General features: G+C 42.5%; 4 protein-coding genes across 4 annotated transcripts; 2 read left to right on the forward strand and 2 right to left on the reverse strand.

Annotated features, from left to right (window-relative positions):
* Positions 1-400: 400 nt before the first annotated feature.
* LOC135493467 (glutaredoxin domain-containing cysteine-rich protein CG31559-like) lies at positions 401-6,279 on the forward strand. The gene is made up of 4 exons (XM_064780830.1): positions 401-1,078; positions 4,600-4,836; positions 5,204-5,269; positions 5,786-6,279. The coding sequence occupies exons 1-4, from the start codon at positions 488-490 to the stop codon at positions 5,975-5,977; spliced, it is 1,086 nt and encodes a 361-aa protein (XP_064636900.1). The 5' UTR covers positions 401-487; the 3' UTR covers positions 5,978-6,279.
* A 4,922-nt stretch (positions 6,280-11,201) lies between these two features.
* On the forward strand, positions 11,202-15,043 carry LOC135493471 (uncharacterized). The gene is made up of 7 exons (XM_064780833.1): positions 11,202-11,662; positions 11,932-12,072; positions 12,275-12,484; positions 12,641-12,784; positions 13,058-13,234; positions 13,404-13,477; positions 13,863-15,043. Exons 1-7 carry the CDS (start codon positions 11,572-11,574, stop codon positions 13,956-13,958), a joined length of 933 nt encoding a protein of 310 aa, XP_064636903.1. The 5' UTR covers positions 11,202-11,571; the 3' UTR covers positions 13,959-15,043.
* A 2,756-nt stretch (positions 15,044-17,799) lies between these two features.
* On the reverse strand, positions 17,800-23,668 carry LOC135493933 (coiled-coil domain-containing protein 22 homolog). Its single transcript, XM_064781606.1, has 11 exons — positions 23,614-23,668; positions 23,149-23,317; positions 22,487-22,835; positions 22,045-22,214; positions 21,644-21,847; positions 21,267-21,449; positions 20,810-21,046; positions 20,436-20,537; positions 19,510-19,617; positions 18,950-19,045; positions 17,800-18,661 (listed from the first exon to the last, which is right to left on the reverse strand). Exons 1-11 carry the CDS (start codon positions 23,661-23,663, stop codon positions 18,413-18,415), a joined length of 1,917 nt encoding a protein of 638 aa, XP_064637676.1. The 5' UTR covers positions 23,664-23,668; the 3' UTR covers positions 17,800-18,412.
* Positions 23,669-24,258: 590 nt separating this feature from the next.
* Positions 24,259-26,651, reverse strand: LOC135493614 (mediator of RNA polymerase II transcription subunit 7-like). Its single transcript, XM_064781087.1, has 3 exons — positions 26,573-26,651; positions 26,150-26,270; positions 24,259-25,876 (listed from the first exon to the last, which is right to left on the reverse strand). The coding sequence occupies exons 2-3, from the start codon at positions 26,267-26,269 to the stop codon at positions 25,328-25,330; spliced, it is 669 nt and encodes a 222-aa protein (XP_064637157.1). The 5' UTR covers position 26,270; positions 26,573-26,651; the 3' UTR covers positions 24,259-25,327.
* Positions 26,652-26,688: the final 37 nt, after the last annotated feature.

The raw sequence follows: 26,688 nt of genomic DNA on the forward strand, positions 1-26,688 counted from the left end.
GTGCAAAGTACAGGAGCTTTTCAATTTCAGACTTCACTGCAGTATTAATGAGTAGGCCTATCGTAATTGTATGGTTACAGGCAGACATTTGCATGTTACCATCTCCTCTCACCCTATTTATACACCAGGCGCCCTTTTTTAAGAACCCGTGCCTTGGCAATGGAGCAGGAACCAGCTTGGTCCCCCCCGCATTCTGTCGTCTGCTATTTTAGTGTCCCCACGCCTTCCAAACTCGCACAGTGACGAAATCAAAATTGAAGGAAATCAGCGCCTCTAGCGTCAAAGGGACACCGGCCAATCAAAACACACACCTGCTCTGACGTGTTGCAGGCATGCGACTGGCCTAATACCATTAGGCCACGCGTGGTGTCGCTGAGAGTGGTTGAGTCAATTAAATTATTCCCGTCAGTTCTACAGGTTGTGATCGCCACGCCCGGAAAATGATCCTTTATTGAAGTGTTACATTGTGTTGGTGAGTCGATTCGATATGGACTTTAGTACACACAGTAGTCTGAACGACTCTGTGCAAAATACACCGCTAATGTTGCGGACTTACAGAGATTTTTACCGGGCTACCGAGGGACATTGTCGGTCAGGTATGAATGGAAATACCAATAACCCCGTTACCTTGATTCAGAGTGGAAGTTGTTATGGCACTGGAAGCACTGGAACTGGCTCTACCAGTGTGACCGACATGTCAAACTATGAGCACGAGCCAGTTGAGTGGAGTCAGGAATTACTGGCTCAGAAACTGAGGCAGGTGGCCTTGGAAAGGGAGTTCGAAGAAAAGTGCCAAAATGGACATCTTGACCACCAAGTAAATGGCCACTACCCCATGGATCGGTTTCATGTAAGTGAAGGACACCAAGAGGCAGGATCTACTGATAGGAAGGAATTATCGGGAATCGAATTCAAGAATACTTTTGCCGGCCGAAAGGATTATTTGAACCCGCGAAGTTTGGACGAGATAGAGATACGAAGTCCACGGGGTACGGTGCGTGGGTTCAAAAACCGAGTCCGGGCTGGTATAGCGACATTTGTGACATCAATCGAAGAAGAAGCAGAAAGTGCCAAACAGGTGATTATCATCAGTCTAATGTCCATGTTCAGGTACAAGTCACATTCTAGGTACAGGTCTGAACTCTGATACATTTCAAGCACCAGTCTAATACTAATAGGGCCTATACATTTCAGAAACCAGTCTAATACACGTTCCATGTACCAGATTGGCCTGCAAGTAAGTAAGACATGCTGCATAAGCCAGAGCAAATAATAGGCTGACATTTTATAAGCAAAAAATTTATATCAATTTTTGCTCCAAGGCTTAGTATAGGTACTACTTATCGTTATTGTGGTTAATAGGCCTTCTCCACCTGACAGTGAAGTGTCTAGTCGGTCCACAATTGAACCAGAGGTGTTAGCTAAGGTGCAAGTATGTTGATGCCCATCCCCCAATATCGGTGAAGTAAGGAGGAAGGGGTGGCGCCATAAAAACTAGTGAATCAAAATATTTTTAAAGTCCAAAACAACCATATTGTGTGACTCATACTTCTCACTCTTGTCTTTTTTTGTTGTGTCCAATTTATTTCGTAAGGTCGCGTTTACCAAGAACTTCTAAAAGGCCTCACTAATCATACCCATTGTGAAAAAAGCTATTGTGGAAAATATGCTATTGGTTATTTATGATAAAGCTAGGATTCGGCCAAGTCTGACATTGTGCCATTATCCAGACCAATAACTTCCTTGTGATGTCTTTTATGAAACATTGTCAGGGTACGCCCCAAGATTTCCACATTTCTGGTGGTTTTTTCTTTCGCTTTGCATGTTAGGGCTTGATGTAGTGCATTTCTTTACTTATAAACTTGAAGAAAAAGTACAATTCAGCCAAGCACATCTAAAATGCCATGACTCACTAAACACACCCTTCAAAAACTGTTCTTGAAGTGGCACAATAAAAATGTGAAGTTTGGGAGTGACACTTTTGAGAATTTGTGTGTAACTGTCACTGAATACCATGCATGAACCTTCCATGATCATATGTTATAGAACCCTGTAGAGGGCCTGAACACAGACACCTGATAATGTTTCACATGTTTGGGTTACAATTGTAGGAGTTCAAAAGTATGTCTATACATTTATGAGATGCTTGACCCTGCAGTATCGCCTGAAATGTCGATTGTGAATTGAAAGTGGTGGTTCAAGTGACCCCTATCTCTGCTGTTCGGTGCAGTTACCCACCCCGTGTAATATACGATTTCACTCCAGGCGAGCTGGCCTTGTGGGAACCGAGCTGAGGAGGGTTTAGCTTGGTTCGATGATACCCATTGCCTTTTTCCTGCGTTTTTGAAAACTGCCATGCAGTCATGCCAGTCCAGCTCATCAGTTTGTAACAACCAATTTCGTAAGTTCTATAAACTTGCACCACAGCTGAACCAACTTCAAAAAAGCTGTCAATATTTTACATTTCATGTGTTCTGTCATAGTGTTCTGTGAAACCACTTGAATAATTGTTCAGGTGGGTTTGTGCGATATGATTACAGAAATCATTGATCGCCTGCGTGAGTGAACATGGTGCCGAAACCAAAGTTTCAACATCAGGCGTAGTAGACTTGTATCACCCTGCCTCGATAGCTTACACCTCGGATAGGAAGGCAGGAGGCAATAGTGGACTTGTATCACCCTGCCTTGATAGCTGACACCTCGGATAGGAAGGCAGGAGGCAATAGCTGTAGATGTTGGCAACACATCTGTAGATATTGGCAACATCGTCACAGGTGTTGACAACATGGCTGCAAATGTTGGTCCAGCGGGTCTTTTTGTCGACTTTCATATGAACTATGACAATATATTTGGAATTAAGATAACAATATATACAGGTATTATTCAATAAAATAATCTCCCAACATAATTTTTAAACCATGTGGATCAATATGGCTGATGTAACTGTCTCAATTCGACCTGTAATTATGTAACAAATACTAAAGAACTCCACCCAATCTGATATTTGAAATAAAAATAGAAACTGTATTGTGCCGGCATGAAATACTGCTCAAAGTTTGACTAACGATTATAACAGGTCATGGCGTATGATATATGCATGTATAGGCCTAGGTGGATTTTTTTATAGCTTATTGTGTGGTATTTTCTGATTCAAAGAAACTCAAAAGTCTTCCTGGTGCAGAATTCTCATTGTTGTTCAGGTAGGCTTATGGTGGGTGAGATACCCGGCAGTCCCTATAAGCCCGGTCTGGTCTGTCATGTTCCCATGCCTTGCATTTCTTTTTCCGTTTCTTAATGCCACATATATGCCTACCGGTCTGAAAGTAAACATATCGAGTAAACAATAGTTACAAGTCTTGTAATTGAAATGTTTTGTAGGGTCGTGTTTTTCTCCTTTTCCAACCTCGATCGAGTGATCTCATGACAAATTTTTACCTTAGTATTGTGGACTTATCCTTATCTCCTGGTGCATAGCCCCCCAAAAAGCTGTGTTATAGGGAAATTGATTACCCGGTTTACCAGAGTCAGGCATGTCTTCATCGATCTGAGGACATGTTGATCGTGTTGTGGCATATCTTATCTCACTGCTATAATTGGGTCAGATCAGCAATTCTAGCCATTTTGGAAGATATCATATTTGCATCATCTAACTCCCCTTTGTCCTCAGTGACTTGAAAGGTCATTGATGTCATTGGTTGAAGCATGGATACTACTGTTCCATTGGTTCAATGGTTCCATTGGTTCCTTTGGTTCTATTGGTCATTTTTAATTTGACTCTGTACTCACAGGTCAGTCCCAATGCAGTGCAGGTCTAAATAACATTGATAAAGGGTTAATCTATAACATGTTATACAAGATTCTTGTGTACTTAATGTGAATTATTGATAGACGTATGAGTTGATCTGACTTATATGGCCATTGGTTCAGTACACAGCATATAAAAGGCTTAGGTGGAAGCCTGCTTTGATCTTGATTAACAGTGACAAAAAACCTTACAAATGTATTCAAAGATTAAAATAGGGACTAAAATAAATATACCATATACATGTACAATATGATTGGATGCTGATCAAGTGTGTTGATGAATTGATGTTGAAATGCATGAATATATATATATGTCGAATCATCTACAGCACCGTCCATGTCCAGTTTAAAAACATTAGCCGAGAAGTTGCTGGATTAGATTATTTCATTACGGGTACAACTGTTGTTCTGTAGTCTTGCATTCAACATTTATATGACATTTGTTTACTCTTGGTTACCATGGTAACACATTGATTCTTTGTATTGTTAATGGTATATATTGAGGTGAATGGGTTATTCAATGAAATGCAGGCCGCACACTTGTTTGACATGGACCAAGGGCTGTTAACTATATTGATCAAGTTCAATCTGAATGGGACCATGGCCTCCCATGGGTTCATATTGTTGTGTTCCAGTGAATTGTAATGAGGTTCCTGGCCAGTGAATGAGGTTTCTGTGAGGTCCCCAGCTACTGGTACTTCATCAGCCTCATTACTGACAGGCCTAGCCCTGTTTATCCACAAGTTTGGTATTTTCCTGACTTTTTAAGTCATTTTCTTCCTTCTCTCATTACAGAATAAATATCTCACCGAAGAGAAAGGAAAGATCATCTTCTATTCAACGAGAATACAGATTATACGGGAAACGTCTGAGAAATGTAAAACTGTTCGGAATATTTTACAAACACACATGGTGCGATATGAGGAGAAAGACTTATGCTTAAATCGTGAAATCCAAAAGGAGTTGAAAGAACGTCTTGGGATGGAGGAGATCGAATTGCCTCAGATATTTGTGGATGGAAAATTATTAGGTGTAAGTATGCCCTACTATGACTCTCAGGAAGAAGAGGTATTTGTATTTGTGTAACTGTTAAAGGAAGACTACCGATAACTCATGCGAGGTCATACAGAGTCAGTCTATGCTCCTCCCCTGGCACATATCACGGTCATTGGTGGCGATTTTGAGGTTCAGGACAACTCAAGCATCACCAAGGAAGCCACCCGAATAACTCATCAATAGTTTTCACTGGAACTCAACTGGTAAGTCCATTTGGTATATGGACCTACTACTGGAACTTTTCAACAGACACTGGGTACAACTGAATCTCACACTGTGATGTCGTTATTCACACATAGCATCACAAGCAGAGTATCGTTTATCTCAGACTTATATATTTCAGAACGGCGAGACAATCCAGTGTTTGAATGAAACGGGAGAGTTGAGGCGAATATTCAAGCATTTCCATGTAAGTCCATCAATGAAGATGACTCCGATGTTAGGGAGCGAGTTATCTACATGACCTGTCCCTTTGCTATCGGGCAGTTACATCTGCCAGAAAGTTTGGTGAAATTCCAATGGGGAGTATCTGATTCCAACTCCACTATTCAATGCTTATGGTTATGGTAGCATTTTTGTTGTCGCCAAACGTCACATCTTTACATGATTAATTAAAAATTAGCAGTAGAAACTGTCGATTTAAAAGGATTCCCTTGAGACCGACAAATACTGTCCTCAATTGAGAGGTGTCCTGATTACAGAAGTCAAATTGCACTGAAACCACCTGTTTGGAGACAAAATCACTGTCCCTACATAAGAGGGTGTATATCCTGCTAACAGTCAGGGCATCCACCTGCTTTGGGAGGTTCCACTCAGCAGGTGGCAACGCCTCAGTGTCACATGGCCAAGTTTGTCGTCTTCATATCAAACAGTTTTTGTAACATGATGGTAGACTAACCCAAAATTTACTCCTATCTGTTTTCAGAAAGTCCGAGTGCGTTCATCTTGTTCAAAATGTGGCGGCTACAGATATGTTCCTTGTGATGTGTGTCATGGAAGCAAAAAGTCGCTCCATCGGAATTATCGCTTACAGGAGTTCCGGGCGCTACGGTGCATCAGTTGTACAGAAAATGGACTAATCAGATGTGATGCATGTCTTGATCAAAATGACTTATAACAGCTCAAAGCTGTGAACCTCATGTAATCTAAACATTATTGAAGTTAGTTTGAGAGAAATGTTAAGTTTCTATCAGTATCCTTAAAGATGCTAGTTCAGTGGAGTATGCATGGTTCACTGTTGTTCAGGATTCTGTAAAAATAACGCCTACCTGAAGTCACAACAAATGTTTTTTTGATGGAATATCTTGTTGCGTGATAATCTTATTCATACGCGCGATACGTTTTTGTAATTTGTAAATATTTGAATTAGAAGTATATTCTTCTTTTCTCCTTTTATCATCATTCCAAGTTTGCTCTGAATCTGTGATGAAATAAAAACATGAATAAAGATGAATATCGCCTTAACTTTCTTTTGTGTGCTTTGTAGAATGGGAGGACGTTACGGAACGTTTCACAGTCAACAGCATTTAATTCCTTCCAATTCTACCAAAATAGGATTCATTCATAAAGCCAAAAACAGAACAAAAAGAGTGGACAGTGGATACATCATTTCGCTGGATACGCAAGAGGCCGTGGTATACATAATCTGTTCAAAATTGGTGGTTCCTTTAATTGCCCAAGTGCAGCCACGAGGACATCCTCTTGAGATCAGGTTTTGGCTATACTAGCTTCTGTACCGTGTTTACAAAATATCTAGGGAGGAGAATATTTAAAATCACTGGTTATGTCAGGAAATTACGAGGAAGGTCACCCCTCATTAGTCATTGGTCAATGATGGCCCAAGCGGGACATTTTCAACCCGTCTTAGGCCCTCCATCCACCTGCTTCGGGATGTGTCCCCAAGGGAATTTGTCATATTTGCACCGCATTTCACCAAAGTGAATTGGGGTGGTGACAAGTTACCCCATGGTAAATTGTAAGCATGATGAACTCTGATACGCTCACTTCACCATGCAAGATTCAGGACGTTTATCTACCAAAGCACTGACTAAAACGTATCGGAAGGACGGGGTTGTGGGGGGGGGGGGTGATCCCCCATGTCAAACAGCTGAGTGAGTTCACTAGAGCTTGCAATTACATAGTATAAAACTAAATATATATACGCTGTATATATATTTAGTTATCCCCATGTCAAACAGCTGAGTGAGTTCACTAGAGCTTGCAATTACATAGTATAAAACTAAATATATATACATTCCCCCATGTCAAACAGCTGAGTGAGTTCACTAGAGCTTGCAATTCCTGGAGCTTGCAAGCTGTATAAATATTTAGTTTTATACTATGTAATTGCAAGCTCTAGTGAACTCACTCAGCTGTTTGACATGGGGGAGCACCCCCCCCCCCCCCACACACAACCCTGTCCTTCCGATACGTTTTAGCCAGTGCATTGGGGGGTCTCCCAAACCCCCTGTCCTTCTGACATGTTTAGCCAGTGCATTGGGGGTTTGGGAAACATGTGTAAGGGGGAGTCATTTTGTGTCTCTGGGTCTTGAAACTCACAAAGACAAAATCTTCGAAATCTGGATACATAATAATTGATTTATCGCTAACGAAACCGCCTTAGCTGATTTGTGATGCGAGTTGGGTCGGTCCGTTGGGTCATAGCAAGATGTATATTGTGGTCCTTTAAATCGTCTCAGAACTTGGACTTATTGAGGGGGGGGGGGATTAAAAATGCTCCAGCATGATGCATGATGCATGATGCCTGAGCAGAAATCCCCCTACAAGCAGCCTAACAGCAACTTAGGGAACCAGAGTTAGATGTGATATTCCTGATATTTGTGCTTCAAACCAACACCAACAGATGGCAACAGGAGACATTGGAAGGGTCTAACGTTATTTAGCAGAAATCCCCCTACAAGCAGCCTAACAGGCCCCCTACCCCAACACCTAACACTTTCTCAACCCCAATACTTGACCTGACCCAATGTATGTCTGCCCTTGTCAGCCCAGGAACTCCCCAACCCAAGCAAAATCATGAAGCCCATCGCACTATTGTCCGTCTTCTGTCATGGTACAGGCAACGGCAATTGCGATTGGTGAAATCCCAATATCTTTCTGTCTGTGGGATGTGGAAACAATCAACCTCTGCCAGCTGCTTATCTATTCAGATTGTGAAGGCCTTGACACAACATAAAATCTCTGAAACAACTACCCTCTGTCAGCCAGTTACCTGGTCAGGTTGGGAAGACCTTGACACAACCTAAAAATTACACCAAGGTTACCGCTAATGAACTTTGGAGACGACAGTACAGCCTACGTAACAACCAACCTCTTCCAGCTGGTTATCTGGTCAGGTTGGGAAGACATTGACACAACCTTCAAAGGGTCCTTTGGCTGTACAAGACAACATTACACTGTGATACAAGACAACTGATTTGGTTGTACCGTGGTCATCATCTCACAAGGACGGACAATGGAACAACCAACATCTGCCAGCTGGTTATCTGGTCAGGTTGGGAAGTCATTGACACAACTTCAAAGGGTCCTTTAGCTGTACAAGACAACATTAAACTCGCGTTCTACATGGGTGATACAAGACAACTGATTTGGTTGTACCGTGGTAATCATCTCACAAGGACGGACAATGGAACAACCAATCTCTGCCAGCTGGTTATCTGATCTAACGAGACTGGTTGTACCCAATATCTACCTGAAAACTCTTTAAGTACAACTTGAGTACTACTTGGGACCACAGTCATCTTAGAAGACTGGTGAATCCTCCCAAAGTCCTTTCTCTCATGCAGAACGTGCCACCAAAAAGACATCAATATATACATAAAAATCAACCAATCTGTTTACAGTGTAATTTTGGAAAGAAGCCCTCAAATTCGTTGTCAGTCCTCGTTAGATTTTTAGCCGTAGCAGCCAATAGCTGGTCTCAAATCATCCACAACAATCAACAGAACATTGGGTTTCTGGGAATGTGCGAGACCTGAAACAAATGCCAACACAACCGAGATGAAAGTGGATACAGAATTTTGACAAAGATACTGATGATAACATCCCACATGCCAATGGAGTATTTAATTGTGCTGGCTCCTCAATTAGAAATTACTCTCGAAGAGAAATTTGTCCAAGAGACATCTCCAGTAGTCATATGGACAGTCTCATCAGTCAGTCGGTCCTAAAGACATTTCTAATAAACATGGTGACAATCTCTTCCGAGTGGTAGTCTGTCCAATTGACCAGGACCAAGTATCTGATTTATAGTAGGGGCCTATATGTAGACTAGGCCTGTGGTCTGCTGGTATGACCCATATTTTGGGTATTGTAAAATTGTTATGACAAATATATTAAAAAAACTCTTACATTAGAATATCAATTAGTGTAAGAGGTATCTATCGATAAAATCAAGATCACTTTCAGGTTGATATTTCTTGAGATGAAAACGAAAGAACATATTAGTGAAGGCACATTAGCAAAACCAAAATATTGATCTTTCAGAATTTAGTTAGGTATCAAACTTTCGTTTCTCTGCTCAACGTATTTGAAGTGGTCGTGATCGCGTAATAGACGAAATTGAGAATCACCGATTGGTGATGTATGGGACATGACCTATCCTCCCATGCAGCATTGCAGGCCCCTACATCCCCTATAGTGTGGTACCGGTGCTGTTTACACCAGTCAAGGAGACACATATTGATGAATACCATCGGTATGTGGTCTCGAGAAGCCGGTTCCAATGACCACTCGTACTCTGGAAAGATGCTGAGATTGCTCTGGGACTCGCTAGCCCCCACGGGCCCGACTATAAAACACCGGCACCCCGACATGCTCGGCGTCTTCGATGAGAAGAAAAAGGAGGTCCTAATCATCGAGATAGCTGTCAGCTCCGACAGACACGTCCTAGCACGTGCGGAGGAGAACCGATCGAAGTACTGTGGCTGTGACTATCTCATCTCTCTCATCATGTTGTCAACACGTTGGAGCAGCCAGGACTGATTCGGCCTGGCTGTGACTTCCTCATCTCTCTCACCACGTTGACAACTTGGCAGAGCAGCCAGGACTGATTTGGCCTGGCTGTGACTGTCTCATCTCTCTCACCACATTAACAACTAGGCAGTGTGGCGAAGACTGATGTGGCCTGGCTATCACCGTCTCATGTCTCTCATCATGTTGTCAGCACGGTGGAGCAGCCAGGTCTGATTCGGCCTGGCTGTGACTGCCTCATCTCTCTCACCATGTTGACAACTTGGCAGAGCAGCCAAGACTGATTTGGCCTGGCTGTGACACAGTGTCTCATCTCTGTCATCATTTTGTCAATGCGGTGGAGCAGCCAGGACTGATTCGGCCTGGCTGTGACTTCCTCATCTCTCTCACCATGTTGACAACTTGGCAGAGCAGCCAAGACTAATTTGGCCTGGCTGTGACGGTCTCATCTCTCTCACCATATTAACAACTAGGCAGTGCGGCGAAGACTGATGCCGCCTGGCTGTGACTGCCTCATCTCTCTCACCATGTTGACAACTTGGCAGAGCAGCCAAGACTTATTTGGCCTGGCTGTGACTGTCTCATCTCTCTCATCATTTTGTCAACGCGGTGGAGCAGCCAGGACTGATTCGGCCTGGCAGTGACTTCCTCATCTCTCTCACCATGTTGACAACTTGGCAGAGCAGCCAAAACTAATTTGGCCTGGCTGTGACTGTCCCATCTCTCTCACCATATTAACAACTAGGCAGTGCGGCGAAGACTGATGCCGCCTGGCTGTGACTGTCTCATCTCTCTCACCATGTAGACAACTTGGCAGAGCAGCCGAGACTGATTTGGCCTGGCTGTGACTGTCTCATCTCTCTCGCCATATTAACAACTAGGCAGCGCGGCGAAGATTGATTTCGGCCTGGCTGTGACCGTCTCATCTCTCTCACCTTGCCAACAGGGTGGAGCAGCCAGGACTGATTCGGCCTGGCTGTGTGACCGTCTCGGAAATATATCCTGACCCCAACTGTCTTGTTCCCCCGAAGTGGTGTCTCACTGCTTGAAGGGATTTGGGTCTAGTAGGTCCTTTGTATAGTAGTAAATGATGACTGCGTCCCAGTAAATGGAAGAAGTAGAAGACACTTCAGGGACAATGGGAAGACTCAAAGGCAATACTCCTTTAGGAACCTTGAATCAGTAGGCCTACCATGATCTACAGTAGAATGTCTATGCTGTCACCTATTGTGAGGACATTAAATCGTATTCCCGGCAAATGTGGAAAAGATTGACTCAACCACTCTTGATTACATCACCAAGGCAGTGGCCGCCTCAGCGCCACCACGCGGGGCGTAATGGTACTAGGCTAGGAAATATTGGATGCCAATTTACTGCATATGGGAGGCCAAACAACAAAATTAAAAAAAATAGTTCTCAATGGTTTGGTATCTTCATAAGAAGAGTCAAGCAAATAATATACTGTTTGTTGATTTTCATCAAAACTGTTATTATTGAGCTATATTATTACTAATTTGTTGTTAAACGATTTTGTCGTGGAAATCACTTTGCATTTTGTACAGGTTGTTCCATAAAACCAGGATTCCACTTCCAGGGAGGAGAGTTTCATTGACGGATTCTGATTCATGTGTTAGTTCCCTTGATGACATGGATGACACTCTTGACAGCGTGATATAAGAATAGTTGAATATTCAAGTCGTCCTCGTTCATGGTTGAAGAATGGAGTACCTGAACCTGAGGGGGAGGACCACCCATTTCTTCCTATTTTTGTACAGTTTCCTTCTCATGATACAGATATATGCCATTTGTGGTAAGAATTGTTATCAGTTATGTTGGTCGTTATGTTTCTAGAATAAGATTGTTATTCAGTATGCTGTGGCTTTCTATGACATTGTTCACAGCAATGACATAACTGCCAATTAGGGCCTACATTGAAACAATTCATGCTTGTACATATCAAACATGACCCACTCGCCCAGTCCCTGAGCTGTGCAGAGTTGGCCACCACCAATTTAACCCCCTCCCCTGCTGCCTGTAGTATCCCTACACATTCCAATGCAATACATGTTCTCTTTGCAGGTTGCCAAGACTACATTTTGAATAAATTTGGTGGTTTTATATTTGTCAACAAAACACAGCCGGGTCCTGTCAACTGTTCTTGGATCTTCTACAGGCAGAAAGGATACACGATCTTAGAAGTGAAATTGAGAGAATTTATCGGTGAGAATTATAATGAGGCATGTAGCCTGATATTTTATGAATCATGAAATATCAAATAGTGTACTGTCAGCGGAAGTGGACTAGTTTACCGGTTCTCCAACTTTCGGCTTCATACAGTGAGGGGTTTTACTGTTGTTAGGGCAATCATGTAAGAAATCGGAGCAGTGTTAACGATCTGCTTTAATACAACATTTCTTTGCAGCTCTTGGCAACGTGAGCTCTCTTGATCTCCATGAAGGCCTGACAGTATTGTCTAGCACTATTTACCATTTGGATGGAAACTACACGCAAACTGGCAAGGAAGCCGTCTACAGTACATTAGGAGATGGGTTCAATCTCCTACTCAATGCACCTGATGGCTACCGGAATCTCTCAATCAGTTATTTATCTTACAACGAGGCCTTGACAGATGGTAAGTCAGCCACTTGTGCGTGCATGTTGTCTCAACTAACTTGAAACTTTCTTAGAGGGGCAGCTTGTTAAGGTGATGGTCTCATCAATACAAACATTGTGAGTATGATACCCGATCCAGTATTTTCCCAGGTTAACAAGTGTTTTCAAATTTCAGGATCTTGCCCAAAGCAACCTGGTGTCCAGGACTTCAAGTGTCACACGATAAACGTGTGTATCCAGAACAACCTCACCTGTGACGGCTTCCCGCAGTGTCAGGACAATACAGACGAGACATATGCCTGTGGTCTCGCTCACGAGGGTATGTTCTCTTACATCCTGCCAGCTTGTAAAAAAGAAAGATTGTTCAGCACCTTTCAGCGGGGCTCCAGTTTCCCTCTATGTCTGCATTCTTTGCTCAATGTTGATTTTAAGCCAGCGACTTGATAGAAACTTGGGCAGTATCGTCTGTAGGACTAGGTAGATTAGGCCTACTGTCATGGCTGACCTTAAATTAAGATTGTTACAACTGTCAACTCATGGGGTCTCCACAAAAATAAACTAAATATTTCAATCGGACCTTCACTTCTTTCAGGTATATACAGCCCTATCATCTCCAGTGGTTTGATCGCTGCCATATTTTTCCTGGTTGTGGGTGTCATAGCACTCTTTGTCTATCTATCCATCCATTACTTCTGGAAGATGCGTCTCTTCCAACGGGAAGGACTTGACACCATCCGTATGACACAGTCGTCGGCAGATATGGGCAAAGGTAAGTAAAGTCTCATTTGTATTTCTTCATCTTGTTTTGCTCTGGCTTTTAGGGTGAGCATTGTTGCATACAATAACAGTAAAGGACCCGTTTGGCGCATAAATACAGTCCAAGGTTGTAGCATTGTGTGAATAGTGTATGTTAAGATGAGTCGTCTTTCCACTTCCAGGTCCAGAGAGACGAACTGCAAAATCGACTGCTGAAGAGCAAATTCATGATCCAAACCAGCAGTTAGACTATGGGGTGAGTCAATCATTTTGTCATAATCCCAGCAAACTGGGGTCTTCTGCATGATGCAACCCTTGCAATAGGGCTGCTTCCTGAGAGTCATTGACCTACATGTGTACGCTCATATGACAGAAAATAGATGTTGTCCAAATTGAATAGAATTTCGGAAGAATGGTGGGTGGCAGGACTGCGTTCCTTCACAATCCTGGTATGTTCAGCCATGATATTGACCGTGAACAGGTGGCTCAATATGTTCATGTTCAATGGAGTTGTTAAGTGACAAAAATTAATCCACAGAGGCCAAAGTCATTTTAATTCTCATTCATTGAATTAGTTATTTATCTTTGCGATAATGATTCATGCAGGAGCTCTTTTCAGTGCTTATCCTCTCTGATTTCAGACAAATTACCGAGAGTATCAACCCCATCACCGTCCAAGCCATCAGGCCCATGATGATCCAACCTTTGACGACTCTGCTTACACCGTCTATATCTAGTACTATTAGCATTTTTTTGTGCCCTGTGGGAACTGCTGAAAATCTTGTGAGAACATTTTGTAGCATAAAATTGCCAGTTATATTTTTGCAGGAGGGAACAAGACTTGATGATGGCTATTTGGAATAACGAATCTCTAAGAAAACGATCTGAAGATTTTTTAGTCTACACATATTTTGAGTTTATATGTAGCTGACCCAGATACATTCCATCCATTATAACATTGACATTCATCTCACTTTGTAACTTGCCACCTAAGGAGGTCAGAGGCATACAATGTAAGCCATGAAATCCACTTTGAGTATTTCCGAGCAAACACAAGTTCTTATGCTTTCACTGTTTAAATGAATTGCTATGAGATTGGGTGGATTTTGCATTGAGACATTACGATGGAAACTGTCTTGAGATGGTTGTGCTCTGTCTTCATTGTATCTAAGTTCATTCCTGAGGAATATTTAGTTCCTTTATCTTTGTATAGTTATGATGAACATTCCATTACTTAGAATATACTGATTGTTTGTACATATAAATTTATGTAGTGACTTCAGGTGTTGGCATTAATGTATCAATTACTGGTACCAGTAGAGCATCATGATATTTCACATAATATTTTATCGGCATAAGTCATTGTTTTGGTGTTCTTTATCTAATAAAAAGGCTTTTGTGGGATTTTCTTGTCAAAAGTCATTGCTTTGCATAATTTTATAAAGTTCTGGTCAACTTCCATGTGCATTGAATAAGTTCCTTCTAGATTGCGTTTTCTGCCATTTAATAGGCTGTTCCATGATTATTTAGTTTCGGGTGTGTTAATAATGCATATCACAGAAGGGCCTCATCTATAGTTTGGAGTATTCTATCTTGGCATTAAAAGGTACACCAACATGATGTTTGAAGTATATGTACATCCAACAATAATGAACTATCTTAATGTTTGGCATAGGCCTATTGTGTCCTCTGTCTCTATGTTATGCTGCGATGTGGTAGATTGTTTCCAATCTTTTATTTGGTGCTTAAACTTCAGGTGTTCGGGATTTGTATGTTTAGGGAGTGGGATATTTTAAAAGAGTTGAAGAATAAAACTAATTTGTTTAAACGTCAGTGTTGTTCATTTAACTGTGATGTACCTCTGTCCTCGAGGGGTAAAACGACAACCAAGAGATCGCTGTGATGTACCTCTGTCCTCGAGGGGTAAAACGACGACCAAGAGATCGCTGTGATGTACCTCTGTCCTCGAGGGGCAAAACGACAACCAAGAGATCGCTGTGATGTACCTCTGTCCTCGAGGGGTAAAACAACAACCAAGAGATCGCTGTGATGTACCTCTGTCCTCGAAGGGTAAAACAACAACCAAGAGATCGCTGTGATGTACCTCTGTCCTCGAGGGGTAAAACAACAACCAAGAGATCGCTGTGATGTACCTCTGTCCTCGAAGGGTAAAACAACAACCAAGAGATCGCTGTGATGTACCTCTGTCCTCGAAGGGTAAAACAACAACCAAGAGATCGCTGTGATGTACCTCTGTCCTCGAAGGGTAAAACAACAACCAAGAGATCGCTGTGATGTACCTCTGTCCTCGAAGGGTAAAACAACAACCAAGAGATCGCTGTGATGTACCTCTGTCCTCGAAGGGTAAAACAACAACCAAGAGATCGCTGTGATGTACCTCTGTCCTCGAGGGGTAAAACAACAACCAAGAGATCGCTGTGATGTACCTCTGTCCTCGAAGGGTAAAACAACAACCAAGAGATCGCTGTGATGTACCTCTGTCCTCGAGGGGTAAAACCACAACCAAGAGATCACTGTGATGTACCTCTGTCCTCGAGGGGCAAAACGACAACCAAGAGATCGCTGTGATGTACCTCTGTCCTCGAGGGGTAAAACAACAACCAAGAGATCGCTGTGATGTACCTCTGTCCTCGAGGGGCAAAACGACGACCAAGAGATCGCTGTGATGTACCTCTGTCCTCGAGGGGTAAAACGACAACCAAGAGATCGCTGTGATGTACCTCTGTCCTCGAGGGGTAAAACCACAACCAAGAGATCGCTGTGATGTACCTCTGTCCTCGAGGGGCAAAACGACAACCAAGAGATCGCTGTGATGTACCTCTGTCCTCGAGGGGCAAAACGACAACCAAGAGATCGCTGTGATGTACCTCTGTCCTCGAGGGGTAAAACAACAACCAAGAGATCGCTGTGATGTACCTCTGTCCTCGAGGGGTAAAACGACAACCAAGAGATCGCTGTGATGTACCTCTGTCCTCGAGGGGCAAAACGACAACCAAGAGATCGCTGTGATGTACCTCTGTCCTCGAGGGGCAAAACGACAACCAAGAGATCGCTGTGATGTACCTCTGTCCTCGAGGGGTAAAACGACAATCAAGAGATCGCTGTGATGTACCTCTGTCCTCGAGGGGTAAAACGACAACCAAGAGATCGCTGTGATGTACCTCTGTCCTCGAGGGGTAAAACGACAACCAAGAGATCGCTGTGATGTACCTCTGTCCTCGAGGGGTAAAACGACAACCAAGAGATCGCTGTGATGTACCTCTGTCCTCGAGGGGCAAAACGACAACCAAGAGATCACTGTGATGTACCTCTGTCCTCGAGGGGCAAAACGACAACCAAGAGATCACTGTGATGTACCTCTGTCCTCGAGGGGTAAAACGACAACCAAGAGATCGCTGTGATGTACCTCTGTCCTCGAGGGGTAAAACGACAACCAAGAGATCGCTGTGATGTACCTCTGTCCTCGAGGGGTAAAACGACAACCAAGAGATCGCTGTGATGTACCTCTGTCCTCGAGGGGCAAAACGACAACCAAGAGATCGCTGTGATGTATCTCTGTCCTCGAGGGGTAAAACGACAACCAAGAGATCGCTGTGATGTACCTCTGTCCTCGAGGGGTAAAACGACAACCAAGAGATCGCTGTGATGTACCTCTGTCCTCGAGGGGCAAAACGACAACCAAGAGATCGCTGTGATGTACCTCTGTCCTCGAGGGGCAAAACGACAACCAAGAGATCGCTGTGATGTACCTCTGTCCTCGAGGGGTAAAACGACAACCAAGAGATCGCTGTGATGACTGGATTTGATTCCATCGCAAGGAAGTTATAGTTGTGATCGTCTCGGGTGTCTCTGGTGATCAATGACAAAAGTGCTTGACATTCTTTGCATTTAGAAAAGTCCCTGCTAGTTGTGGTTGTTGGTGGATCTGATTCTATCTCAATGAAATGAGGGTTGTGACTGCTTCAGCTGTCTCTGGTGGTCAATGACGAAGGGTGTTTTCAACGCCAAACTCTGTTCATCTAAAAGTTGTTGGTGGTAGAGACTGGATCTGAGTCTAGCAAGGCAATGATGGGTTGTGACTGTCTCAGGTAGTCAGTAACGAGCTCAGTGCATTTGAAAGTCCTTAGTGGTTGTGACTGGATCGGATGAGGCGAGAAAGTTATGGTTGTGACTGTGAAATGTTCAATGACTTGAGTATCTCCGAGATCAAACTCTGTTCATTTCAAGTCCTTGGTGGTTGTGACTGGATTTGAGTCAAGCAAGGAAGTCACGTTATGATTGTGACTGTCTCAGCTAGTCAATGACACAAGTCCTCAATGAATAAGAGCAACTCTGAAGTTTGCATTTGAATATCCTTGGTGGTTATGACTGGACCTGATTCCATAAGCCACAAAATGATGGTTGTGTCTCCAGTGGTCAATGGGGACAAAAGTCATTGATGCCTGGGAGTGCCTCACAAGTTCATACGCCATACACTTGAAAGTTCTTCATTGTTTTGACTGTCATTGATTTTATAAGCAAGCCCTAATACCAGATAGGAAACAATGATGAGACGAGTTCACTCTTTAGTTACTCTTTATTAATATACAATGTAGCACATAATTACGTTTGATTTGATTCAATACAAAATCATTTACAATTGCTAGAAATTAGAATCCCAAATGCTGGTTATATTAGAGTTACATGTACACACAATCCCATTTGGTGAATGGGATCATTTCTCACAACCCATGACTTCAATGTAAAGTGAAGTAATGGGTTTCTGCCAATACATGAATGATACTAATAATGGATAGCTTGATCTATAGTTGATGATAGGTACATACGTATGGGAGAATGATATGGTCAGGAGGCAGCAAAAGCATGGGAGCAGTGTAAGGAAATGGGGAAATGTACAGAAAGACTCTCAGCAGTATGAGCTTTCATCCATACCCATCCATATATATACCACGCTTACATTTTACCAATCACATGCAACGCTAAGACTAACAGTCACAGCTTTGATAATCAATACATATTTTGAGCACAGTTTTTATGGATTCCATTCAGGCATTTTTCTAAAATACCAAAAACATCAAGAGGCAGTCACTTCACAATGCCTCTGAAGGATGCCCTTCACATTCCACTTCCCCTCAATGTCCACTGAACCAAACTTCACGATAAAAAAGTTTTATGACTTTTTCAACTTTGCCAACATCGCTGTATTTTCCTTCTTCATCTGTTGGTAATCAGACGTTATTTTCTCTAAATTGGCGAATATTTTATCGTTGCTCTCATTCTCGATCTGGTCCTCTAGTTCCCTAATCTCCCGCAGGATACTGCCGGTTTCTTCAACAGTTTTGATGAGGGAGTTGCAGTTCTCATGAAGTGCTGCTAAGTACTTGTAGGCCTTTCGCACAGATTCATCTTTCTTTGCATCCTAGAGCAAAAAGAACAAAGGTTAAAAGTTATCTGAGAAAAGGTTGCCATGTGAACAGCAAGAAAACCTTCCATCACAAATCGATCATTCCAGCAGAGGAAAAGTCAGCAACGATAGACACCCAGAGCCACAGGAACATCATCTGGGCTGCTACGTTATGTTGCAATGTTCTTGCTGTTGTGACTCAGACTCCTCATGCCACCTGGATGTGAACAGCTCAAAGACAAAGTCACAACCATGTGGCAATAGTTCCAAGACTTGTATCTGCTAGAAACAGGCAAGACTTACCCTAAATATCAATTCATCTGTGACAGTGAATGTTCGATCGAGTTTCCCTGATAACTGATTGATTTCTTTCTGTATAGCACGGGTATCGATAAGAACCTGAAAGGAACATTTAAAGCCATTACAAGAGATATCTACAGCCCTTATGTGATGGTACATTCATTCCATAGCCTCATCCAGAAACCTTTCTGTAGAGGATTTAACATACTGAGCTACACTTGGCCATTTCAGGTCACAGATCACAAGTTGGACACTCTGCCCAGCTACACTTGGCCATTTCAGGTCACAAATCACAAGTCGGACACTCTGCCCAGCTACACTTGGCCATTTCAGGTCACAGATCACAAGTTGGACACTCTGCCAAGCTACACTTGGCCATTTTAGGTCACAGATCACAAGTCGGACACTCTGCCAAGCTACACTTGGCCATTTCAGGTCACAGATCACAAGTTGGACACTCTGCCAAGCTACACTTGGCCATTTCAGGTCACAGATCACAAGTCAGACACTCTGCCACTGTGCCAGCACACTTCCCATTTCTATGGTTACCAGTAGGACCGTACCTTATCTATCTCAGCCTTCTGTTTCTTGATGTTCTGGACTATTTCCATGATTCTACGAGTATAAGCCGATCTGTTCACATCTTTGGTCATACGCTCATATTCCGACACCTGCAGAGACAAACACAAACGAAAGTCACAAGGTGAACTGAACAGTCTTCTGAGGGCATGTATGACAGGGAATTCGATGTCACTTTCTCTCAACTTGTTCTTCCAAGTTCACGAATTTAGCAGTTGTCAGAACATCACACAATTTCAAACATCCATTCACCCCAGAAGGGTCACAGTGAGGACAAAGCAAAGTGTCAAAGGAACACAGAAAAACTAGTCATATTGTCATCACTTCCTCATTCCACTGTGGTTTTGGGTTAGAAGAGAAACAAAGGACCAACTTGAAAAAAAATATATCAACACCAAACTCTCGATCATTAATCAACACATTGAGACAAATAATTCAAAAACATACATGGCCCCAATTGGAAAAAGTAAAACCAAACTGAGTGATAAATGAACATGGACATCCTTGAATAAGGTTTTACATTACCAGGCCTAGAGAGGCAGAATTGTTATCATAGGAAAGGAGCTGTTCGGAAGAATGGGAATAGAAAATGATGAAGTACAGGCAATGAGGGAAAAAATAGCAGTGACGTCTCTCGAGGGACATTATTCCAAGGGGGATAAGGAAGGAGGTGACATTTTACTGTGGACAGTAACTGGTCCCAGCAGCTGTTCACAGCCAAATGTCCAGAGCAAATACACTGTCACGACACGAGACTAAACCACATGTACATTTCAACTGCTCAATTCAAATACACACCAAGCATGTCTTTGAATTTGGGGAAGAACCAGAAACCTCAAATGAGCGACAGCCGAAAATAGAATTTTCCTAAGATGTAACCCTGACCTCATTATATATTCACATGACTTACAAGTTGTTTCTGCAATTCCTCCTTCTCCCTCGCGTCGTCAGCTAACTCTTTCATTTTCTCACGAAGCTCCTTGATATCCTCCAATCTCTTCTGTGTCTCAGACTGAAATAATCGTAAAAAGGTGAGAAAAGAAAAACATATGTACATTTACAAACGTGTACATAAACCAACCGATTAAGATGGGGTCAAATGATGGCACTCATGACGACCTAGGTCGCAACGTTGCAGAAAGTAAGTAACTAAATACATATGCATGTACAAACATGACGAAAACAGTGACATTTCATAAAGGAGTCAGAAGGAGGTAGAAAGTCTCTCATAAGCCAGAAGCTGCTGACCAATCCAACCTTTATCTCCTACAAGAACCAACTCACCATTTTGTTGTCGTTGAGTTCCTTCAGCTCTCTAAACTGTAGTATTAATGGTGCCCTGTGCTTCTCCCATTGATTAGCAAGGCTGACTAGACGCTGGGAACTCGTCTCAACTAAACCTTGTAACTTTGCTATATTATTCTCAGCATCTGGTAACAAGTCAAGCGTCCTCTTTTTCACTCGGTAACTCTCCTCTTTTTCTTCGTTTGATCTTTTCACCACACCGAATTGTTCCTGCATCTGAAGTAAGAAATACAAATAACTGAATAAACAATAGATATAATTCAAAAATGTCAAGAGAGAACTGGCCACACACTATGCCAGTATGGGCCAAGTGTTACCAGAAATCTATTCCCCACACAATACAGTCATACGATTGAATAATGTGACCACTGTCAGCCAAAATAATTTGAGAAGAAAACACTACTGAGAAAATGACAGAAGAAATGAAAAGCCATACCTGTTGAGTACCAGCAGTGAACTTTTTCACATCTAGTTCCATGGCTTCGAACTTTGCCGAGACATCAGCAAGGTCCTCCTTCAGTTGGTTGAGTTCTTCCCCTTGTTTCTGCAGCTGCTCCTGTTCCGTGTCAACCCGCGGTCCTTCACCAATGCCCATCTGAGCAGCAGTCTTCTCCTCATCCTACAATAAAGGTATAAAGAACTGTATTTTCTGTGTCATATCACAACTGCTCTAAAACAGGATGATCTATTTCAACAGCAGGAGCATCAGTGAGGATATAAGGCTTGTGGTTTTCTAATAAAGAAATCAGAAAACTTGACCAAACTTTCACATCAGAGTCAGAGTAGTAAAGTATGAAGCAAAACTAATCCTACCTGAGCAAATTGTAACTTCTCTATGTGTGTAAACCGTGATCCCTTTGTTCTAGCACCTTGGTTGGTCTTATCACTGATTGCATTCATAACAGATGCCAGATCCTGAGGAGTTATTGACCGAGATGCCTCACTCTTCTGGACACCTTGTCGCAGGCTGTCGGCGATCCTCTTCTGCAATCGCTGTCGTTTTCTTGCCTTGTACTCCTGAAGGAAAGACAAAACACAATCATGTTTGGTCTGTTTGTTTGTGGGAGGATAGTACTGAGATGTAGTAGAAAAAGCACTTCAAGGAATAATTGCAAACTGGGACAGATTATTCTAACATATATCATTGATGTCTAACAACAAAATCAGTCAGGAAAAGGCATGTTTCAATGCAACTTGGGCACAGAACACTTTACCTCAGGGGACAACCTTGAAGCCAGGCCAGCACTATTCCACTCATTCTCCCAATCTTGTTGAGCCGTGACTGACCGAGCATTTTCTTCGATCAGTGATGGAGCAAGGTCATGATGATTGAGTGGCTGCTGACTGATGAATTTCATCTCATTCTTGTAGTATGTCCGTACATCTGAAATTGGGTAGCAGAATGCTTGTTTAAATTGGCAACCCAATTCCACACTATCACTCTTTGTCTCTTTTCATTAGCTGCAGAGGGCAAGAGGAGCAGCCAGTATACTGTGTCTGTACAGCACAGAAGAAACTCCCTTAGCTGACACAAGGACATCTTCTTTAATGTTACCTGTGAAAACTTAGGAAGTACAAATTAGCAAACAAACAGTGCTTAAAGTAAAAGAGACAAAATTGACTGGGGAAGTGTTTCTTTTTTGTCAGAGAAAGTACCTTTTGGTATTTTTCTTGTGAGGTCACCAACTCCTCTTGGCGAGGTCAGGTAGGATGCATGAAAACCCTGCACACTACAGCAGCCCTCTCTCTGCCACGATGATGGACTCCCCCGCCATGAGACACCATCTTTTTTACAGAATGGCGGCACCCAGGGACTAGCCAAGCGTTTCTTGATCTCACTGCCGATTGCCCGTTGCAGTAAAGCAGATCCACCGAGAACTTCATCCGTGGTCTCCTCAGAGCCTTTAGGAAGCTTCTCAATGAGGAACATAAACACCTTCCGGATGTCATTTTCATTGGAATAAAGGAAAGTCTGGTAACCAATTTCTCCCCGGTAGCCTAGATCCTAAAAGAAGACACAACTTCATCACACAAAAAACCACACAAAATTGAAATCTAGATCATTTGATTTCAGATATATTTTTAAAAAAAGCTCTGTCCCAACCACTGCGCCAGCTGGTGATACTTGTAGACCTTATCATGTTGCTTTTATTCTTCCTCAGGTTGAGCCTGAGCTGGAAAAAAGAACCCATTATTGCAATCCACAGAGAAACTCAGTATCAACTTCACATCTCTGTCTTGAAAGTCTTCTTTCTAGCGAGTGCTGACGTCATGATAAATGGACTTTTGCTGAAACACAAATCAAATGTCATACTTACTGTCAAAGCACCAGCCAAACTTGTCCCAACACGAAACTTTGCAGACATGCTGGGAGGCAACGAGGCACTCAACTCGATGCCATTGATGACGCGTAGGCATTTTACCGTTGCTTCAACGATTAACTCTGTATTGAACTGTAACAGGCTCTCCACATCATCTTCAATATCACTGAAAGAGAAAAATGTCTCGATAATATAGAACAGCTAGCTAGCGAGGCAAAGAGACGAGATGACTTTGCACGAAGCGCGCACCCCCAGCCTAGGCGGTGACGCACAGGCTGACAGGGTAGCCAGGCTTAGAGTTGGACGTCGTAATGTGGTAAGGAGACAAGTCCCGAATCGACTTCGTCGAGCAGAGCAAACGTGAAGTCGTGCGTTATGCTGCACGCTTGAACGGGCTAATGGGTTCCTCAATTATTCACTGCATCTGCCAACCAGTTACATTTGTGAGGGGGCGTATCTTACCAGCCCACAGACTTCAAATTGTGGATTATGATTTTATCAACTTCCTCCATCTTGTTCTTGGTATCACGTGATGATGATCCATAGTTCTCTAACCGAGAAAATACACACTGCAATGCACTGTCACGATATATCAAAAGGAGCAGCTACCAAAACCAATTAAGCAAATTGGTCGATCTTCACAGAGTCACTTTTCTCCAGCGGGAAGTTTAAAGGGGCCATAGAGCATTCATCTTGACCTTGCTAAGCATTAAAGACGCTGCGGGTCCGATGGGCGGAGGTAACGGAGACAATTCCGCTGGAAGTTCAGTATGTAGAGCATTGTGAGCTTGGCTGTTTCATCGAGAGGGTTCGAGGGCAGGGAACGGGTGGTAATCATTCCCATGGCCTTAGAGACAATCACAACCATCAACAACAAATAGGGACCATCACAATCAAGAATTAGTTTTTTCCTGATCAATGGCCTGTCAAACCAGGAAAGTAGAGACAGTTTTGGAGTCGCAACCACCCTAGTCAAACGACTGTCAATGACGACCAAAAACACTCATAATAAAGGACCACCAAAGAAATGTCACAGTCATCCAGGACTAGCTTTGAACCTTGAGGTCCTTGGTAAAGGCACAAGAAACACAACAAATATTTACACAGAAATGTACAAACATATGTTTATTAAAAATGCTGCTGAACCATCAATGTTACAACAAATCAACTCATCTAAATAGGCTATTATCCAACCCACAGTAGGCCTATTATATTAACCCACCAGATAAATCCATGTTGCCCACCACAAAGGGGGCCATGGGAGGATAGGTCATGTCCCATACATCAACAATCGGTGATTCTCAATTTGGTCACCATGGCATGCATGCATATCTTAGAATTAATTAACTATGTTGCATATACATGGCTGTTTAGCTAGATAGTCAAAATTAGCAAAGATATGCACATGTCACTGTGCTACGAGTAATAGGTCAGCAGGCGTCCGTCTATTACGCGATCACGACTACTTCAAATACGTTGAGCAGAGAAACGAAAGTTTGATACATAACTAAATTCTGAAAGATCAATATTTTGGTTTTGCTAATGTGCCTTCACTAATATGTTCTTTCGTTTTCATCTCAAGTAATATCAACCTGAAAGTGATCTTGATTTTATCGATAGATACCTCTTACACTAATTGATAATCTAATGTAAGAGTTTTTTTAATATATTTGTCATAACAATTTTACAATACCCAAAATATGGGTCATACCAGCAGACCACAGGCCTAGGCTACATATAGGCCCCTACTATAAATCAGATACTTGGTCCTGGTCAATTGGACCATAGGCCCCTGAATGCTAATTAGCGGGATTATCGGGCTAAACAATGGGATTAGCTAGGAAATAATATATAGGGAGTTAAAAAACTATAGGTAGGCAAGCGAGGACCAGATTTGAAGCGAGAGACACCTCCACTTCGGACCTCTCGTACGACCAGGAAACGCCGAGAAACGGAATATTTTTTGCTCCCCACGCCATCTATAACACTCCAATTTTTAATCCCATGCCTTCTGTCAGCCATCAATCGCATATTAACAACATTGTCGGCATCGTTTGATGGTGGTGCCGACAATGTTGTTTATATGCGATTGATGGCTGACAGAAGGCATGGGATTAAAAATTGGAGTGTTATATCTTTGATCCCTGGGGTTATATTTGATAATTCCATTATGAGCCTATGTTTGATTGAGACCTTCCACAATGTCACACATCATACCATCCATGTCACTGATGGCCTTTTCCTCACTCTCAGACTCAGCATGCGTCCCATCCACATCCATCGCTTCTGTGTTAATCAAAAGCTTACTGTCTAAACTAGCGTCCTCGGGTAAAGCACTGACACAATTTTGCAACAATTCCACAACTTTGTCCAAATGTTTCTGAAATCTTTCCACCGTCTCTAACCGTTGACGTTTTTGTACCTCCATCATGACTCGTAACGTTTCCCGTGCCTGATGCGGTCGGAATTCATTTATTAGATGATGGATGTGAATAAATAACAAGTTCAGATCGTTAAACTTTTCTGCCCTTTTAGGGGAGTCTGGAGATTTGATCAGAATGTCGATGAGATCAAGAAAGTTGACCAAAATAGAATGATTCAACTTTTTCAGTTCTCGTTTGTGATCATAGTTTTGTGGGTAGAGTCTTTTTAGTCCTTGGCTTTCGAGTGACTGTATGATGTTATCATCAGCACTGATTGTTGCACCAAACATGGAGTAGTTATCCTGAAATAAAATTTAAGAAGCATTTAGTCAAAGGTGTACTCTGAACTTGAGCCCCTGCTGTTACAATGATGTCATCATCTGATATCACTTTCAAGACACTGTCTGGTATAAATTGTCTGAATTGTTTGAAACAACCATGACAAAGTGAACTGGCCTTTCAGTGTTACAACTAAGAGCAACACCTAGTTGTTGATTGATCCACAACTTACAATTCATTATCAAGGAACAACCTCTTCTTTGGCAACAACTCGACTGACCAATTTTTATTCATACCTGAATGGGGGGAGGTGGTCGAGGAGCCCTCATTTTCTTGATGTTCTCATCTGTGTACAGGTTGACATATTGCATGGGTGGGAGGGGCAAGGAGCTAACTCCCGCCTGGCCTTCTGCCATCCTGAAATCATCAAATAACAAACTAGCAGTTTAGTTTGGGTTGGTTCCAAATGGTTACCTCTATCAATACGAAGTCAACTATTATGCCCTGGTGACAGTCAATACTAACGACATGTCAATAGTCAAAAACCTTCAAAAAGACCACAGAAGTGCCATTTCGTGTGGTATTTTTTTGGAGACACACTGTCAAAAAAAGACTTTTAAATTTCATTTCAAAGCCAATATCGGTTACATGAGCAGCAAACTATCTAAGCACCTCATGCTATAGACATTACTTGCTCTAATAACCTTTATTAGAATTACCTTGTTCCCGCAATTAGCAAGAAAATCGGAATATTTAAGGATAATTTCGAACAAAATTCTCCAGAATGAAGGGTCAAGGTCGTTTTAATAGGTGGCGCTGTTCAAGAAAGTTACTT

The sequence above is a fragment of the Lineus longissimus genome, chromosome 9 (assembly GCF_910592395.1).
Source record: "Lineus longissimus chromosome 9, tnLinLong1.2, whole genome shotgun sequence".
Lineage (NCBI taxonomy): Eukaryota > Metazoa > Nemertea > Pilidiophora > Heteronemertea > Lineidae > Lineus > Lineus longissimus.